The sequence below is a fragment of the Copadichromis virginalis genome, linkage group LG14 (genome assembly GCF_057382275.1).
Source record: "Copadichromis virginalis isolate Kocher_CV1m ecotype Utaka linkage group LG14, C_Virginalis_male_GT1.1, whole genome shotgun sequence".
In the NCBI taxonomy this organism is placed as follows: Eukaryota; Metazoa; Chordata; class Actinopteri; order Cichliformes; family Cichlidae; genus Copadichromis; species Copadichromis virginalis.
In genome coordinates this window covers 34,814,728-34,835,083 of record NC_140631.1, presented here as the reverse complement: position 1 = coordinate 34,835,083, position 20,356 = coordinate 34,814,728, and the positions used below count along the sequence as shown (strand labels likewise).

The following is a 20,356-nucleotide window of genomic DNA, read 5'->3' as shown; positions in this document are numbered from 1 at the left end:
TTAGGATCACATTATCAGTGCAGACCATGAATACAATACAGCGCTGATAGTCATTTTTTGTGTGCCGGTGGGTTATCTCATCACATGCATTGTGTGTGTCTGAGTTCTTGTTTACAGATGATGGAGCCACTGTAAAAAATCACTGTAATCCTAGTGCAGATAGAGGGTGCATAATATATCTTTGTACAATCTACATAAACAAATTTAATCCAAAGATGACAACTAATTGATTTTACAAAAAGGAAGGAAAAAAAACAAGAGCAATAAGTATGAGGCCAGTTGCACGTGAACGTAGACACCAGATTATTTTATGGAATATACTATACTGTGTGTAAAAAAAAAAAAAAAAAAAAAAAAAAAAGATACAAAATGATACATAAAGACTCTAATATTCATTTTGGTTAAATGAATATTAGATGAATGGTTTGGTTAAATTTCCTTTAGCATTTTAAACTAGTTACTTTTGGTAACTATCAAAAAGCATCTGACATAATTCTGGCTGGATATTTGACCAATCCTCTTGGATTAGGTAGAGTTTCTTTCAGTTGGTTGGTTTACTACCATGGAACCAGCTTTTTTTCAGTGTCCACAAATTTTAAATAGGAATAAGTTTGTGGCTTTGAGAAGGCTATTCTAGAAGCCTAATATTAGCCTGCGTTTTGGTTTTGCGTGTGTGATTTGAGATAAAGTTGAACAATTTGGAGGTAGTCCTCATTCTTCATTATTCCATTCACATTTTGCAATGTACCAGTACCACTCGAAGCAAAATATCCCCAGCGCATGATGCTACCACCACCGTGCTTTACAGTTGGCACAGTGTTCTTATTTCTGAAAGCCTCCAAACATTCCTCTTTTGGCCAAATCTCAATCTTTGTATTGTCTCACCACAAAACGTTTCTCCAGAAAGCACTTGGGTTGTACACGTGTGCAGCTGAGAAGGTCAGTTGAGGTTGAAGGTGTCAGTTTTGGAGTAGGGGTTTCTACTTCTTCTTTGTTGGCACCCTCCAAACCCATGGTGATGTAAACCTCGCTTTGCAGCGATGCTGATGTTCCAGGAGTTTTCAGTTCATGGCACACTTGTGCCTTGGTGGTTCCTGCAGTAAACAACCTAACTAATTTCCTCCATTTGAGGATGACTGACTTTGGCAAAGAGGTAACAAATCTAAATGACTTGCATTTACACACATTTGTTTGAACTGTGTGTACGTCTAAGTTAAAAGTTGTGTATATGCAAGTGGAACTGATGATCTTGAAATCTGCAATTGTTTGAAAATGGCTCCAAGAGACCTTCCTACCTTGTATAAATTTCCCTTCTTAGGTCTTCACTGACTTCCCTGCAGTTCTGAGCATTGGTCTATCTAATGAGTGCTGCCAAATAAATCCTTTATGCTGGAAAGGAGAAATTACCAGGAATCATGATTGCTAATGAGAGGTTAATCATCATTAGAAATCATTAAAAGCTATCCCAAAAGGTTGATTCTGTTCATCTGGACGTAGCGTTTTCAGTGGGAGAAATGAACAGAATCAACCTTTTGGGATTTACTTACCTGGATGATTGAGCATGCATCAAGTACGGACATAAAAGCTATCTATCTGTTACCTACATACCTCACAGACATTAAATACATGACCAGTTTGGCTACATGTAATCAAAATATTTGCTTTTACTATAATTATGTATAGATTTCAGTGTCTAAATGCATTTTATGGTGAAAGGCCTGTATAGTTTCAAATACTGTATTTCTTGCAGTTTCTTTTTTGTGACATTATCTGCAACTAAGTCTATGGTGTACATTTACAGATTAGCTTCAGTTCATTGATCAGATCTAGATTTAGCACTAATTAGCTGCTGTCCTTAAATAGTTGCTTAAATCTTTAGCTACCGACTGTAGGCAGGTAGCTGTTAAAATAGCACACAATAGCATTTCTTCAGTTCAGTTCCTCAGATCAGTACGTTTATAATAAGCATGGTATGCATTTATGTGGATGTCATACCAAGTTAAATTACACTGTCAGTGTAAGTGATTCTTTTGTGTGAACGATGTGACCTTTTAGTCAGATTTAAATCATATAAAACATGTTTTTGCCCGTGTTCAGGAAAGGTCACTCGGCAAACAATCAGATCTCATGGGGTTACTTAAACTACAGCTTGTCTTATCTTTTCTCATTATCATGTTATTCCATAGCGTTTGTTTTAGGAAAAACAGTTAAAGGTAGGTAATGAATGTGTCTGCAAAGATACTAATATTTAAATCATAGATGTGATGAGCATGGTGTTTACATTACTTCTGTGTTTGCACATTGCATTCATTTAAGTAATCCACACACTACTGTGTTGTGAGGGTGTCTTCTTCAAGCTCGGGTCCTTTGCTAAATGCCTATGTGCAGTATCTTGGCTTTTTGTAGAACTACATTTCCTCACCCCTCAAATGTTATACTGGAAACTGACTAAAGCGAGGGGGAACAAGCCCATAATGGTCTGTGTGAATTTAGCACAAATCAGGCTGAAAATCTTCTTGACATGTTTCACATAGCTGAGAAGGGTTATGATGCATAATTAACTCATACACTATCAGCTTTCTAAGCAATCTAAGCAGTTCTATCATTCAGTTTCCCACAATTGAGCTTGAAGTTACCTCAGTGTGCTTGTGCAAGTATAGAAGCAAACAATAACAAATATGGAACGGACCATAGCGGATATTGTGTGGACAAAATCTCTTTAGACCAGAATAATTGAGCTCTGACAACAACACACTTGCCTGTAAAGCCTCTTTTTTTCTCCCTTTCAAAGATGTGTCATCTTGTTTAAATGGAATTTCCTTGGAATTGTCAATAGAAACCATCCGAGGGACAACCCTGATCTGTTATGTATCTTGTGAAAACCCACACAAAGAGGAGGAAGAACTCATCTGGGGTTTTCATGTATACAATCAGTGTTAGCATTATGCCTCCAGGACTTGTGCTGGGCTGTGCAAGCTCATTCTTATTCCCAGACTGACATATACTGCAGTTCTGTCAAAACTGCTGGCATTACAGAGAGTGTCTTTTGGGGTTGGTGCTTTAATGCACTGGTTGTGCCATAGTGAGACCAGTGTCACTCATCTTTCAATGCCTAGGGTTATTGTTGTGAACTGTTGTATTTTAACCCAGCCCACACTCTTTTCCAATGTAGCTTTGCTGCCAAACTAAACAGCAAATTAAAGAAACAAATTTTTGTTTGAAAACCAAATCAGGTCGTGTTAGAGTGAGAGAAAGAAACGTATGCTTGTTCAACAACACGTCCATCAACAATCCATTAAAATGTTCACATGGACAGATGAAGATGGAAATTTTGATGTGAGTGCTCAAGCAGAAAACTGACCTGCCGCAGGTTAAAATATACTTTATAATTATCATAATAATCCTTTAAAAGTGTGTGTTAATGCACTCAAATAACAAAAAAAAAAAGGAAAACAGAATATGGAATATTGATGTGCAGCAAATGTCCAGTTATGTAATCTATTTCTAACCAGTAGATTAGCTGCAGGCAGAGCTGCCATTTATAACAGAAGCTGCTCTTGTTTTAAAAATTTTGTCAGATCTCCTCATTATACCGTCATTATTATCATGGTTACATTATTATACTAATTTACACATTGAAATTTAATGAGATGCTTTTCATTTTGCACTACAGACTCTAAATTGACATATTTTAGCGGATTAGTACAGTAGAGATTGCGTTCTTTAATAGATTTCAAACTAACTGGTTTCAGTGCTTCAGAAATAAGGCATGTTTGTCTTCAGTTTCAATAGCCTTTTACCATATAGTTAGCTTTAATAAAATCCACTTCCTTCAGCATGAGGGAGGGCTGTTTTTCATTTTAGAAGGGAGACTACATAAATGCTGTACTAAACAATAATATCAATACCATGTTGGAGAATAATGTGACAGGCAACCATTATCTGGACAGCTTGAGACAGATATCCTCGGGCATGATTATATCTTTTTGAGCTGAGACCATCACTCTTGAATCTAGTCTGGCTCTTTAGTACTACATATGTCTGACAGTGTCCTGTTAATGATGCTGAGTGAAAGTGTAGGGTTCAACAATCTGTTCATTTTTGTGTCATGTCATTTAGTAATTATAAAGTTCAAAAGACAAGAGTGAGGAAGATCAAATAAAGTACACCTGTGCCAGGCCTAGTAGGTCTGTCAAGTCTTTTACAATACTGTGCAAACCTTTAGGCCATGGAGGTTGATCATCCACCAAATGTGAAGTGGCATAATCGTGTCTTTTCAGCAACTTGAAGAACAAGGTTTACTGTTGCAGATGGCCTCCACATCTCATTAAGTCCATCTACTTAAAAGAGTAGATCAGAGTAACCTACATGCCTGGTACCTTAGAAACTACTGAGGATGATTGATACTGGTTCTCTGCACTTTATATGGAGTCAGTTGACAAACAAAAACTAGTCTTTTAAAATTATTCTTTTTTACTCCTGGGTCCAGAGTCATCATTTGTTTGAACCAGTGCAAAACCTTCTTCTGGGGGCTCAAGAAGAGGGTTTACTCAAGAGGCACAGTGACAAGTTTGCAACTGAAAGGCATGCAGCTTCATTTTTAGTGTTTGTCCTTATTGCAAATGTATTTGTAAGAGTTCAGTTTTTCAGACAGAATAAAATTAACCACAGAACTTTCCACTCTGATCTTTGCTTTCCTGCGATCCTATCCTTACTCTCATTTGCCCAGCTTAGTGCCGTTGTTCAACCGAGATCAGGCACAGCATAGTTTAAACTACATATTAACAAGAAAATCATCGACCAAGCATCCAGTGACGGTCAGAGTTAAAACTTCCTTTTAGCAGGAAGAACCCGGAAGTAGAACCAGCCTCAGGTTGAATTGACCAGTTGGGTTTGGAAGAAAGCAGAGAGAGAAAAGATGAGCACCCTAGGATAAGATTCTCTCTGGAGTTTTCTTTAGACCCTGGTCTCCCTAATGGAAACACAGATAGTTAAGGGTCATTCATCCTGAGTCAGTCCTAAGCACAAGTTTTATTCTTTGAAATGCAAAGTTTTAAACCTAAAGTTATAAACCTAAATGTTTTGTCTTCCATTCAACATTTGGAAACTCTAGGAACCACAAGGTAGCCAGATCTGGTCTGAAAGAGAAATGTTTCATTGGGATAGACAATACGAAAGAGGTTTTCCAATATGATTGAGATATATATATATATATATATATATATATATATATATATATATATATATATATATATATATATACACACATACACACACACACACACACATACATATATGTGTGTATGTGTGTATATATATATATATATATATTAGGGGTGCAACGATATTCGTATCGATATTGAACCGTTCGATACAGTGCTTTCGGTTCGGTATGCATATGTATCGAACAATACAACATTTGTAATTTATTTTATCAACTTTCCTTCCGACGATGCTGTCTGTGTTGAGCGCTCAGTGGATCTGAGCATAGTCAGAAGGAAGAGCGCAGGGCAAGCTAGCAAGACACATGGACCTCCCCCACCCTCATTCAGATCTGGCGTTTGGAATTATTTTGGTTTTCATGTGACGTATGACCCTGAAGGTAAGCGAGTCATGGACTAAAGTAAAACAGTATGTTGGATGTGCCATGCAATGCTCAATTACATGGGTGGGAGCTAGTGTGTTAGCGCAGTTAGCTCGTTAACGTGTTGGCTGTCTAGCCCCACAAACGGGCGATCGTGTTGTGGCGTTAAGGTCATTTCAACGAGATTAACCTGAAAGCACTAGTGGGAACACAACGAATATGACTGCACATTTACACATCATCCTAGTGCAAAGACCAAAACAACAAGCATGCTACTAACTTTAGCCAAGTCATTTAGACAGCTGTTAGCACATGATTCTCCTTATGCTGCTGAGAATATAGCCCAGAAGAAGTGGATAGTATAGCTTTTATTTTGGAAAGAGACATTTCTCTGTAATAAACTCTCTTTTCCAAAGATGAGTGATTCCTCAATCAGATACAGGGCTCGCAATATCGCTAGCCCGACGTCCTGGAGCTAGCGATTTTTTTCAGTCGGGCTACCAAAATCTATCTCTGCCCTGCCCGTCGGGCTATTGTAGGAAGGAAAAATATATGTCAATGATTTTGCATTCTTTCAGAAATGTAGCTGGGTAATTATGTCATTGGCATCGGTGAGCCACTGTCAATATGTGACATATTGAAGTCGCGTTTGAATTTGCGCTTGTTTTTTTGCTTTCACTTTGCAATCATGCGAACTGTGTATAGAGAGCGACAGCACTGATCTGTGAGTGATGATAATTTGCGCACCAATTCCTCTGACATCGTCTTATTAATCGTTAGCTTACTATGCAAACATGACAAGTGAAATCTCCCACAGCAAGCTTAAACATGTGAGAGGTTGATTGCGCAGAGAATCGCTGAGCTTATGTGAGTGCGTGTGTAAAAGCAGCAGGATTTATATTTGACTACGATGACCTTCACAGACAGATATATATTTTAGTTCTGCTGAGCCAAATAAGACAGGTCAGGGTGAAGAAGTGACAGCCAAAGAAAAGCTTACCACAAAACGGAGAAGTTATGACAAATCAGACTATAAGGCAAAAAGAAAGTGCAGCTTTATGGTTTCATGGACAAAAGAATTTCTGTGGCTGCAATATGACGAGCTATATAACCAGGGCTGCACATAAGTGGTCCGCAGGTGCGCATTCGCTGTCAAAATAAAAAACACGCACAAGGGTTAGGGTTAAATTTAAAAACTGTACTTTTGAGTTAAAATATAAATTTATAATTTTAATAAATGAAAAATTAAAAAGGCATGAACATTTTTTTTGTATCGAAAAAATATCGAACCGTGACACCAAAGTATCGAACCGAACCGAACCGTGAATTTTGTGTATCGTTGCACCCCTAATATATATATATATATTAGGGGTGCAACGATATTCGTATCGATATTGAACCGTTCGATACAGTGCTTTCGGTTCGGTATGCATATGTATCGAACAATACAATTTTTTTCAATTTTTTTTTTTTTTTTTTTTTTGTGTCCCGTTTGGATCTATAGCCATCAGAATTGTTGTCTTGAGGCCAAGAAAGATGCCAAGAGGATTTATTTTAAGTGGATCATCATATTGGTCCATTTGATTGACCTTTATTATAATTATGAATTTATTTTATTTTCAGTTGCAAACGGGACAGACATGACTGTGGGATAGGACAGGGGGAAAGAATGAAAGAAAGAGGGGGAGAGAAAGAAAGAAAACCAAAGGGGAGAAAAAAAAAGAACAATACAAAATTTGTCATTTATTTTATCAACTTTCCTTCTGACGATGCTGTCTGTGTTGAGCGCTCAGTGAATCTGCATTTGACTACTCCGCCTAGGCTCGAGAGTGCAGCCTAGGCGGAGTAGTCGAATGCAGATTCACTGAGCACTCAACACAGACAGCATGGTCAGAAGGAAGAGCGCAGGTCAAGCTAGCGAGACAGAAGTGGACCTCCCCACCCTCATTCAGATCTGGCGTTTGGAATTATTTTGGTTTTCATGTGACGTATGACCCTGAAGGTAAGCGAGTCATGGACTAAAGTAAAACAGTATGTTGGATGTGCCATGCAATGCTCAATTACATGGGTGGGAGCTAGTGTGTTAGCGCAGTTAGCTCGTTAACGTGTTGGCCGTCTAGCCCCTCTGTATAGGGTAGCTCGTTAACGGAGATTTGCCATGTTGTGGCGTTAAGGTTATTTCAACGAGATTAACCTGAAAGCACTAGTGGGAACACAACGAATATGACTGCACATTTACACCGACATCATCCTAGTGCAAAGACAAAAACAACAAGCATGCATGCTACAAACTTTAGCCGAGTCATTTAGACAGCTGTTAGCACAGGATTCTCCTTATGGAGACCTGATATGTTTAATATGCTGCTGAGAATATAGCCCAGAAGAAGCGGATAGTATAGCTTTTATTTTGGAAAGAGACATTTCTCTGTAATAAACTCTCTTTTCCAAAGATGAGTGATTCCTCAATCAGATACAGGGCTGGCAATATCGCTAGCCCGATGTCCCGGGGCTATCTCTGCCCTGCCTGTCGGGCTATTGTAGGAAGGAAAAATATATGTCAATGCTTTTGCATTCTTTCAGAAATGTAGCTGGGTAATTATGTCATTGGGTGAGCCACTGTCAATATGTGACATATTGAAATCGTGTTTGAATTTGCGCTTGTTTTTTTGCTTTCACTTTGCAATCGCGCGAACTGTGTATAGAGAGCGACAGCACTGATCTGTGAGTGATGATAATTTGTGCACTAATTCCTCTGACATCGTCTTATTAATTGTTAGCTTACTATGCAAACATGACAAGTGAAATCTCCCGCAGCTTAAACATGTGAGAGGTTGATCGGGCAGAGAATCGCTGAGCTTATGTGAGTGCGGCAGGATATATATTTCACTATGATGACCTGGATGACTGAGAACCTTCACAGACAGATATATATTTTAGTTCTGCTGAGCCAAATAAGACAGGTCAGGGTGAAGAAGTGACAGCCAAAGAAAAGCTTACCACAAAACGGAGAAGTTATGACAAATCAGACTATAAGGCAAAAAGAAAGTGCAGCTTTATGGTTTCATGGACAAAAGAATTTCTGTGGCTGCAATATGACGAGCTAAAAAACAACACGCACAAGGGTTAGGGTTAAATTTAAAAACTGTACTTTTGTGTTAAAATATATATTTATAATTTTAATAAATGACAAATTAAAAAGGCATGAACATTTTTTTTGTATCGAAAAAATATCGAACCGTGACACCAAAGTATCGAACCGAACCGAACCGTGAATTTTGTGTATCGTTGCACCCCTAATATATATATATATGTATATATATATATATATATATATATATATATATATATATATATATATATATATTAGCATAATTTTATTTAGCATTTACACACTGTTAGTTAAAACCTTCAGTTCCCATTTAGCCTTTTCATGCTTTCAGTCCTGAAAATAGCATTTCTTTCTGACTTAATTGCAGCATTAAATACATTTTCAAATAAAACACACACTGTTATGAAAGATCTTAAAGACTGTAAAGATGAGAGTGAGACAGGTCCTGTAGTTATGCTGTAATGTACCCTACCTGCACAGGAATCAAGGTCACTAAAAGAAAACATTTTCATTTCTATTTTTGCTACTCTCAGAGACACCTTTCATCTGTACCTTCTCTCAAATTAAATGATTCATAACTTTGAGTGGAATTTTTTAGAGGTCTTTTTCAAATGTGTTTCCTTGATGTTTCGTGAAAAACACACATCTTAACTGAATATCTGTTTTTGTCATCACCAAGAATTGCCATGAAAGGATTTTCTCCATAATCATTGAGATAAAAGCAAGGTTAGTAAGGAGGTTTGAATCAAGGCTGGGTGTCTTTAAAGGAGCCAGACTGGATTGTAAAATATGTGACAAAACCATTAGTCACTGAGTTATTTACAACAAAGAATATAGTTGGTGAAATCACCTCTGTGACCTCTTTGAAGAATTTAGTAGGTAAAATTTCAGGTTCACTGCTGTGACGGGGTATTTATGACAGCATGTATTAATTTATGATGAGGTTGAAAAGATTTTCCAAAGCAAGTTAAAGAGAACCTTATAGGATGTTACTATCACAATGTTTTTCTAAACCTTCACACTGACCCGGGAGCTGCCTGTATTTGTCTTGTGCAAGAGACAGCAAGCTGTTATTTTTTTGTTCTTTCCACCACCAAATACACCCCACAAGAGGTCTTCACAGCTTTTAATTAAATGGAATATTTTTACACTGCGGATATGAAACTTCCTTTTCTCTCTCAACGTGGCGGCATATAGGCCACGCAGTTTAGACTTAGGCAATTAATTACAATTTTGTCAAGTGACAAGCATTAATTACTATGTTCCCAAGAGTATATTGTCTAGTTAAATAACATGTAAGCTTACAATGAGATTTAGGTTTTATTTAACATCTGTCTATTTATCTATCTGATTATCTGTCTATCCATCCAACATCATTTAATTTGACCTTTTGAATAGCAGCAAACAAATGTTTCCATTTTTGTTTTATAGCAATTTTATAATTATAATATGTTGATGTCTGAGTTATCAAACACTTAAAATATAGATATATGCATAATTAGATCATCTACAGCATACATTCAGTTCTCACCATAAATCCATGTGATTTGTAGACAAACTCTTACATAGCATTTTGTTACCGGCATCACTCTGCGAAGTTACTGTGTCTCATTAGTATGCAGTGGGGTGCTCAGAACCTCTAAAACCTCTATTTGCAAAGAAGTTCTTGTAAAATCAAGCACCAGAGGTGAACTTATGGCTTGATAACTGCCGTTCATATGAAAATGAATACTTGTTTTCATTTCTTAATGAATGGAGGCATTTTTGCCACTGTTTTTTTTTTCCTGAGTTATTTGTTTTCTTTTTTATCCTGCCTGCAGTTTATAGTTTATTCTGCAGTGGTGTGCTTGACTGCTCTCCAGCCATTCATCAAGGCACTGCTTTCCATTATTTGGTGCAGTCAGCTGAAACTGAGAAAGGCTTTTGGGGTGGTACGGCTCATTCTTCCTCCACCAACTCTCTGTTCTCCCAGACAGAGACGTTTCTGGGCTTTTTCACCTTATGGCCTGGATCAGTGGTCGTTAGACGAATCAGTGAAATTATATATGCAACACTGTTCTCCAATGGTTTGGTTTTCTGACCTAGTTTCTAAGCACGGCATGATTTTCCATGAGTATTATATCAAAACAGTAAAACGAAATCTACAGAAATAGTGATAAAGGGCTCAATTTACATTCATCAGTGAACCGTCTTAATCCTCTATTTAAGTATAGTCACAAAGACTATCTTTCTCATATTCACATTTTCTAGATACCCACCAGATCACAAGACTTGCAGAATCAATAACCTAAGTATCATATTCTTGGCTTCTAATATTGTCAGACTGAGATTCCATCAGGCTATGGTCTGGTCTGAGCTGCATTCTGATAACAGCATGAAAAGAGACTGGCTGAGATGAAATGAAATAGTTTATTGCTAATGTACACTCAACAGCCAGCCATTCTGCACATCTGTATTCATATTTGTACTCTACACCTGCTGTACAGACCTCATCCCTCATAGAGATGAGAAGTACTTGCATCCAGCCTGTGTTTCAGCAGACATCTGTTCCTTTGGTTCCGCTTTAAAATCTAATCATCAAATATTTGTGTTTACAATGAAGATGCTATCCTCTCTCCCCATTTACATTTCTACCTAATTTTAGCTGTGCAGGTAAATATTTGATTCATGAGGCAGTGTCACTTGATTCTGCATGAAAGTTAATGCCATGGTTGAGAGATGTGTCAGCACAGCAAACAACTTGACTAATCTTGTGTTTGCTGACATTGTGAGTGATGATCAGTGTCCTGGTGGCCCACCTGAATGTGGACCATAAGCTCTTGGCTCAGGGTGATATTCCCGGTTTCAGCTTTTTCTGGCCTCTTCGCTTCAGCACAAAAAAAAAAAAAAAAAAAAAAAAAAATATATATATATATATATATATATATATATATAGCAGATCCACATGATCACTAAAATATATATATATATATATATAAAGCTATATTGCAAAATGGGAAAGGGCTACCAAGGGACCAACTGTAGTTTAAGAGGTAGGCCCATAAGCAGACTGATGCCTTAGAGATATTTTTAATTAAAGCAAGGTCACTATGGCAAAACAATAAAATCTTGGACTTTAATATAATAAATTTTGAGTGAAATGGGTTCACTCAGTTAAGGTTTCATTATTTTATGTTTTTAATCTTAACCTCCCTTTCTGCAGAGCTGTAGGGAGGCTGGATTGGAAAGCGGGGGAGCGAGAAGCACCCATGACATCAGATATTGACTTTTTTTTGTTAACTTTAGCACTCCATGGTATTCTCACATAAAGAAGCAGAGTATCCAGTTTGAAAAAGCAAACATTAATGGTATTCATGTATCACAGGGCAGCAGTTAGTTTCATCAAGACATCTTGGGTCACTCAATCCTCACCTATTCACTGTCACGGCAGGCAGGTTGCATCCTGTCTGCTGTGAATATGTGCAAGCTGTCAACCTTCAGCTGTAACTGCCTGAAAATAACTACCCCCCTCTTTTTCAGTATAATACACCTAACCACTGAGAAAAGGATATAGCAATGCCCAGTATTGAAGTTCTTTAGCCTGCAGAAGTGAAAAACGTTGTGTATACGGGTGGCCTATCCTCCCCCAAAACATCTTGCAAAAGTGCAGGCTTATTCCTCATTTCATCACTGCACTTCACGGAGTCGTCTTGGCTCATCAGTAGAGCAGACAACCTTAATACCTCTATTACTTCTACAGTTTGTTTTCATTCACTGGGAAATACAGCCATGACTCAACACAAACTACACATCCTTGCTTACTTTTTTCAATATTTTTTCTTTCATTCATTTGGAGACAGATAATACTTGACAGACAGACAAACTACTGGACTTTTTAAAATTTGACTCCAATAAACCTGTACCTTTGAAAAAATCTTATGAAAGCTTCTGCTGTTTAAAAATAATTCTGTCTTTATTTCACTTCCCACTTCATATAGTCATTTTTCTAAATAACTAAATGCTCTGAAGCTACAGTTTTTAAAGGACTCCAATATTTATATCACTCTGTTTCTTATTTCCATCAAAGAAAAGCGAATACAGCCTTTGTGCTTGTAACAGTGTTTTTCTACAAAGCATAATCTGATACTATGAAGATTCACGTCGATGTAGCTTGTACTTTTTTCCCAGTGTGTGCCTGTGTTCTTCTTAGGGAGATGTTCGATTAGGCATCTGTCTGTCCACTTCAACAGTGCAGTAGTCATTAGAAAAGACCCTGCACACCGATCATTTTACCTCTGCTCAAGTGGAAGAAGGTCACCAGACTTTATTACCTTAAGTACAAAATGCACATCGCATTTTTCATTGTGCCATGTATTTTATGCCTTGTTCCACTCATTCTTTAACTTTAGCAGATGCTATTAAAATGATGGGATTTTAGTAGAAGGCAAAGCAGTATTATCACTGTCATCACACCATGAGAGTATGGCTGAGACAGTATGCCTCAACATACCAGGATCCTGAAACTGAAACAGCTAAATGCAGTTCAGCCATTACTTATTTATTTAGACCTGTGTTTTATAGCTGTAATGTGCTAAAATTCTTCAGAAATAGCCTATTGCAGGCTTTAACAGATATTAAATGAACAGTATCTAAATTCTTGCATGTTTTTGAAGACGGTTATAATAAGGTAATTACAAGAATGCTTAATTATTCTCCCTACCTTACCTTTAAAATCCTTCATGGATACATGTTGTTACACACACCTCTGTGCACCTGTAGTATGCTGCTGAACCATGCTTCTTTAAAGGTTAGTGTACATGGTTGCACAGGACAGTGTAGTATCCTTTTAGCGGTTTGTGATTCATTGTCTTTCTAGAATATTGTTTGCCACTGTTCTGTAGAATTAAAGCCAGCCGCCCTCCACTCACAATCTCAAAAAAGAAAAAAAGAAGAAGAAGAAGAAGAAGAAATGAAATACACTCTGTAGCTGGCACTGGGGATTATGTTTCCTCAGAAAGGACAGCATTTTCTCACTCTAGACTCCTACAGAATGTCAAGACAGTGGAATTTCATGAATTTATTAAGTAAAGATCAGTTAGCTCCAGTGCACCTGAACCATGAAAACACCACCAAAAACAGCATAGCCATACCTCTGAATATGTGAAAAGCCTTTATTGGCTTGACAGGCATAATTAAAAGAAATTTTAGGGTTTTTTTTTACTCAAACTGGGGTAAAACCTGAGGGACTGACAGTGATATTTATTACTGTTTGGGTTTTTACCTATTTTTATAGCATTCTCTGTGAATAGTGAACAGTATACTCTGGAGACATGCAGCAAAGATACCGAAGAGATTATATGAAGAAAAAAAAAAGCTAAGCAGAAACTGACAACAACACCTCCACATGGTACCCCCCACACAATGTATTTGCATCAGCATTTCCTACCCAGCTGCATTTGAATTATTGTGATGATGGCATTTTTAAGTCACATTTCATTAGTAATTTGAGCAATAATAATAATAATGATGAGATTAAATGATGCGGCAATACACAGTAATAATAGATGATAAAAGCCAATAATAAATGATAAATCTGTACAAATATCAAAGAAAGCGTTTAAAAATGCATTTTGAGAAGTGTTACTGATTGAGCAGTGAGCAGGTAGTTGATCAATAAAGCCACTGCCACAATATTAAAATCAGCAAATGTGTGCTATTGCGTTGGTCCCTTTCTTGTTGTTAAAACAACTGGTGCTCCTATCGGAATGGACACAAGAGCTGTGGGGGTATCATGTGGTCTCAGCACTGGAATATTGGTAGCAGGACCTTTAGATCCAGTCGATTAGAGGGTGGAGCACTGCTGGTGGAGACTGATGTGCCATTGCTTTTTCTGCAACAGACTTTATGCAGGATGCGTCAAGTTAACATCCGCATGAATCCAAGCAACTAAGGTTTTCTATAACAACATTGCATTGCAACAGCATTATCAGTGTTATTCACCTCACCTGTCAGTGATTTTACTGCCGTGGCTGATGTATATGGTGTATATGTAATGTGTGTAATTTGGAATATTTTCCTATTACTATTTATAGTCAGCCTCACCTTCACCTCTTTCTGACAATGGTCTCCATTAGGACAATCGAGGTCAAGGAAGGTCCACAGACCTATGGCTGTCCCAGCCTCTTCTGCTCCCATGTGTGAGCTGGACTAATGAGGCAGACAGCTGCTCCCGTAGTTGAAATGTCCCTGTGGTGAACTGTACCTGGGAGAGACAATGTCACCTTCAAATTCAGGCATATTACTGTACTAATGGAAACCAAAGCAGACGTGTAAAATCAAGAGAAAAAAATGTGCAAAGATTAGCTTTTAGACAGTGAAATGTATCCAGGAAAAGGCGGTACATTAGTTTCAAGCATGAACTCGAAAGCTTTATTGCTTTAACACAATTTATCCTTTAAGGGTATAGCCTGCTCAGGCTCATATTAGCCTACACTTTGTCTTATCACAATTCCCTACGAAGGAGTATTGTTTTAGACATCTGTTTCTGAAGCTTGGCAGAGTTCAATAAAACACAGGCGGGATAGAAATGCGTCTGCAATGTAATTAGGGGACTATGCTGAGACGACAAGTACAAATGTGGAATAAGAAGGTAAAATCCAGCAAGGCTGAGTGATTAGGCCTCATTTGGATGTCTTCTACACACTGTGACGAGCGGCTGTTTCAGGGCACGGCAGTCACTCGGATCGAAGGCCCACGGTGTCTAGGATTATGTGTCAATTTACCACCCAGCTGCAGCTATACACTCTACAGCAGAACATGACTACCTCTAATTAGGCCATGCTACCAATTAGAGCCCAGCAATAAGGAAGCAAGGAAAGCACTTTGGGAGATTAAAACCTACCATTGTTTCCACGATAAAAAATCACTGTCTTCTACAGCTGTCAAAGGCTGGGGACCATGACAACCAGGCTCCCATTAAGCTATCTTTGGTTTACTGTGATGTAATGAAGACGTTAATGGAACTGGGAAATATGACAGAACATTAAGTTTGCAAGGTGTCAAGCCTGAAATGGTACATTAATGTGATTCTGTGAAAGGACAGTAAAAACTAGCCCAATACAGCAATCTATTCATGTCACAACCATGACCTCAAACTGTGTTTTATAATCCTACAGGTATCCTGGGTCAGATCCCCATAACTCAGAATGTGACGGTGGTGGAGGGGGCCATAGCCAACATGACCTGTCGTGTGGATTACAATGATAACACTTCCCTCCAGTGGTCAAACCCTGCACAACAAACTCTCTTCTTTGGGGACAAAAAAGGTAAGTAATACTTACAGGGAAAATGCTTGTGATGATTAGATAATGAGATAAAGACGTCTTAGGCAGATTATATTACAAGAGTCTTATTCATTAATTCTTTTTAATTTGGAGCATTCAAAATTGCCCCTGCCTGCAAGCACGTTGTTTGACTGAACACGGGGAAAAAATGATACGAAAGAAATAAATGCATCACTCGTAATGTTGAAGGAGACTATTAATGAATGTGTATCTCCATTGATGTCCCAGGGCACAAACTAAGCAGAAATAGACTGCTTTTGAATTGCACTTTTGTAATCATGAAACACTGACAGTGTTGTTTACAGCACAGTAATGCCTGTGGATTGTAAGATGATTGGGCTTAATTAGTATTTTAGTTGCCCTACATTTGTATAGCTGTTTGTATGTCACTCTGGAAAGGAAGTACAGTGTTGCAACCTTGTGAAACACGGCCTCAGCCAGAATGAATTATAATGTGCTCTCACCAGCCAAATCCAATTTAAAGGTGACAAAAAGTCCAGAGTTGATAAATTGGAATTGGGGTGAAAGGGAGTAACATTGGACTGGTATGGAAGGGCTGGGGTGTTCATCTTTCAGTGTTTCTCACAGCATATTACCCATTTCATTTATGGTGTAGCTGCTAATACAATATCATTGGTTCAGTGATTGAAGATGAACTTTCCCTTTGAATAACAATTGATAAGAGGCAGAGATGCCAGAGTGAACCAGCAGAATGAGAGTCACAGTCTGGATTGAAGAAATACTTTCTCCCTCACAAGTGATTGGATTTAGTAATGAGGTCTAAGGTGTTTTATTAGATGAAATTACTTCCAAATACAATTAAATGAAAGTTAACTGAATCTTAAACAGATACTCTTATGTGAATGGTGTAAATGTGACCAAAGGATCCGGTCTTTGAGCCAAACTGTATTTTTGGAGAGAATAATAGTTGTGGTATTTTAACATGTCAAAGGTAAAAGCCTTTAAAAATCATTTGGAATGGATTTTAAATGTTTCTGATTACGTCACTTTGATATTTTCCATCACATAATGCAAATGTTTTTTCCCTCCCTAGATTACACAGTGTGACTGGCTGCATCATTAACAGTTAAGGGCAACAGCTGGCTGATAATATACATTAGCTAGTGCTGTAGCTCATGCTTATAAAACATCTTACAATGTAGAAATTCATAATATTTGATGGGGCGTTAGTTTAGGCCCAGTGGCCATGCATGCCAGTCGGCTATTAAGCCTGTGGAAATGGGAAACTGCAATTTCTGATAAAAACATTTTAAACACAATGGCATAGTGACACGACAACAATGATATTTTTGTTTTCTTACCTTGAGGCAACTGTTGTTGTCTTTTGGTGCTATATCAATAAAATTATATTTTCACGTTTGACTTGTATTTCCATTGCAACTTGACTTTTATTAGACTTGTTAGACACCTATAGTTTCAAATGAACCAGATCATACCTGAAAAAGACTTTATTATCAAGCGATGTGACGTGATGAATCAACTTCTTTTTTTAATTTAACATAAATGAAACCAGCTGGCTATAATATGTTCCTATCTCCTGTGAGTGCAGAGCTGCATCTACTTGTAAATCTGCAATGCTGTTGCTTTAAGCATGTAAGGAGAGCTTGGGGAGCACAATACGTGTGAGCCATTTTGCCCTTCTTGGGTAACAATTTATATTGGATGACAGAATCCTTTTCCTGAGCAATAAGGATGACAAAATGAATATAGTCCATTCAGCAGAGGTTGCCAGGGCTAAGTGTGGGAACACTTCCTCTTCATCTCCTACAGCCAAATGAAAAGCCTTATTGGCACAACAAATACGATGCCTGTGAGGCTATCAGGACAAACTGGAGGCGTGGAATGACACAGGCTTCATATGACGAACAGGGTGGGACACCTGGGAAGAAATCTCTGCTGTGCCAAATCACCAGTTAATTGCTTGGCAGAGGGCTGCAACTGTCCTTCTTCTGCCGTTTGTTGTGCCTTGTTGTAGAGCCAATGAAAAATGTTAAATTCAACCTTATGCTACCTTTCAGTCCAACAACTAGCTACAGACTGGTTGAGCTTGAGGCAAGCTGTTCTCTCCCTCTCATGAACAGCTGCTTGTGGACTGCTGTCACGGAGTAATTTAGATTTTTGTAGCCCTTCTTGTTTCTAGTGTTTAGATTTATGGCTTTATTTTTTTCCTGATGTTCTGATAGATATCTCCTTTCCTTTGTGCTTGTTGTCTCTGTGTGCTGTCCACCTCTGCATACTATAATCCTCTTGGGAATCCATGACAACATGGCCATATGTAACCATTTGAAGCTCATGCAAGTTCCCTTTATTCTCTCTTCACAGAGAGGATGGGGGGAGTTTGTCATTGTGCATGTGTAATCCAAAGGCGATTCAGCTTTCACTGCTTTTATGTGTGATTCTGGATGCATAACACATAGAAGTAATGATGCTATGAGGCATATTTTTTGAAATCTACTCTTGGTCATTCCCTCAAGCTTGGTATTAAAGATAAGGGCATGTGTCTGAATGTGTTTGGAGTTTGATCTAAAATTGTGCGAGAGGAAAAGGAGTATTAAAATGACCTTTTAAATTCCTTTGAGAAGTTATAGCAGAGTAAAGTGAAACAACTAAAAAAAACCTGACATTCCATATTCAATTGAGTTTTACAGCTTCTGGGTAAAGTAAGACAAAATCTGATCTTTGCCCGAGCTATAATTTGTTCCATTTTAATTCAGGTCTGACAAATTAGATTTTTTTAAAACTGCATTACAGCCAAGGACAAAGGGATTTCTGTGTCTTTCAAAAACACTGAATATCATAAATCTACTCCAGTTTAACAGAACTATATGTAGTGTGTGCAATGTCTTTGGAATTATTATTGACACTGTTTGTTTCAGTTACATCAGTTATGGCCAGGAAAAATACTTCACTTAAAAAAACACATCTTCCAAGGCACAGCTTTCTGATTAGCCACTCCTATGGTAAAGGTAAGTTATTTGTAACTGTTCACCCTTGCCAACATGGTTTACTGTTATTAGACGACAAGCAGACGTGAGCAAGCTGTATTTGGTGTTATAATACAAGGGATCACATTAAAGGATGCACTCTTGTGCTTCAGTTTTGTGCATCATTTTTAGATCTTTTGGCTGATAATTGGGTTTTATGTTACTAGAATGAAAAACTTGATAGCATGCCAAAAAATAGCAAAGATTTGGAACAATAAACACCTATGATCACTACTGTACTGTATTAAACTCTGTCTAGTTGCTAGTTAATGCTTTACTCTGGGATTTTACAAGAAACCTTCCACTTCTTACACAAAAAATAGTTTTTCTTATCCAGTTAAATGAACATAGTCTTTTCACATTACAGATCGGCAGTACTCATAACCCTAACGCCAACATTAACATTATCATTTTATTATTAGCTATGGCCACTAGCCGCTACCCTAACAGTGGGCAAAAATAATAACTGTTTTAATGATGGCACTAATTATGCACAGTTTTTCCCCAGAGTGTCTGTAACTCATAGAGGCCTGGCAGTTTTACAACTGCCTTGCCAAAGGGGTTTGAAAGAAACCATCAGGGGCTGTTGGTATAGGAGACCATCAGACAAAGTGCAACCACAACTTTGATCTCTGGAACTGTGGTTGCACTTTGTATAATTTTTCTTTGTTGTAACATCTCACACAACTTTCACATTTTGATTTGCATGATTACAAAAATGTCAGTCACAAAAAGCATTTAATAATCAACTATTGTTAATTATTTCATGGTGAGTATTGTACTTAATCCCAAGAATACTCCAGTTGACCTTTGGCTGATTTAATAACAACATGCAGCAAAGGAAGGATCACAACAGTGCATAATTAGATTATAAACCCACTGGGATTCCTTAAATGAAACACAATTCCAGCAGTGCATCATGCAAAAACTAAAACTTCTCTACACAGCGATGGTGTGACAAACCTACAAAAAGGATAAAAGATTAAACAAGGCCTAGGTTGCAGGTAGGAACGAGACAGTGCAATTGGTCACAACTAAAGCGATATGTATTATGGGCGAGAGAGCCGATGATATCTCATCCTGTCCCATAACAGGCTCAGTGAAACCTTGAGATTGTTAACCTTGCTAGATTTCCACATCCGATCCATATGTGTTGGATTGTCTCTGCATATTTGTCTAAAGCTGAACACAGCCCTCTTCTTATTTCATGCCAGCTGGCTCTTTGGCATGCGCCTCCTCATCCATTATGAGCATCTGAGTCTTGGTTGATTGTTGCCACCTCACAGGCTTCAGACAACACTAAGGCAAAGACCAGCATTCAGACAAACCACAGACC

At 37.9% G+C, this 20,356-nt stretch overlaps 1 protein-coding gene across 5 annotated transcripts in view; it reads left to right on the top strand.

Annotated features, from left to right (window-relative positions):
• The window catches only part of LOC146694439 (cell adhesion molecule 2-like), a 157,148-nt gene that overhangs the window by 112,767 nt on the left and 24,025 nt on the right, over window positions 1-20,356 (top strand). For all 5 annotated transcript variants that reach the window (XM_085430612.1, XM_085430614.1, XM_085430613.1 and 2 more), the window contains one exon: window positions 15,848-15,997. In XM_085430612.1, the coding sequence (XP_085286738.1) occupies window positions 15,848-15,997 (150 nt within the window). The remainder of the gene's footprint in view (window positions 1-15,847; window positions 15,998-20,356) is intronic.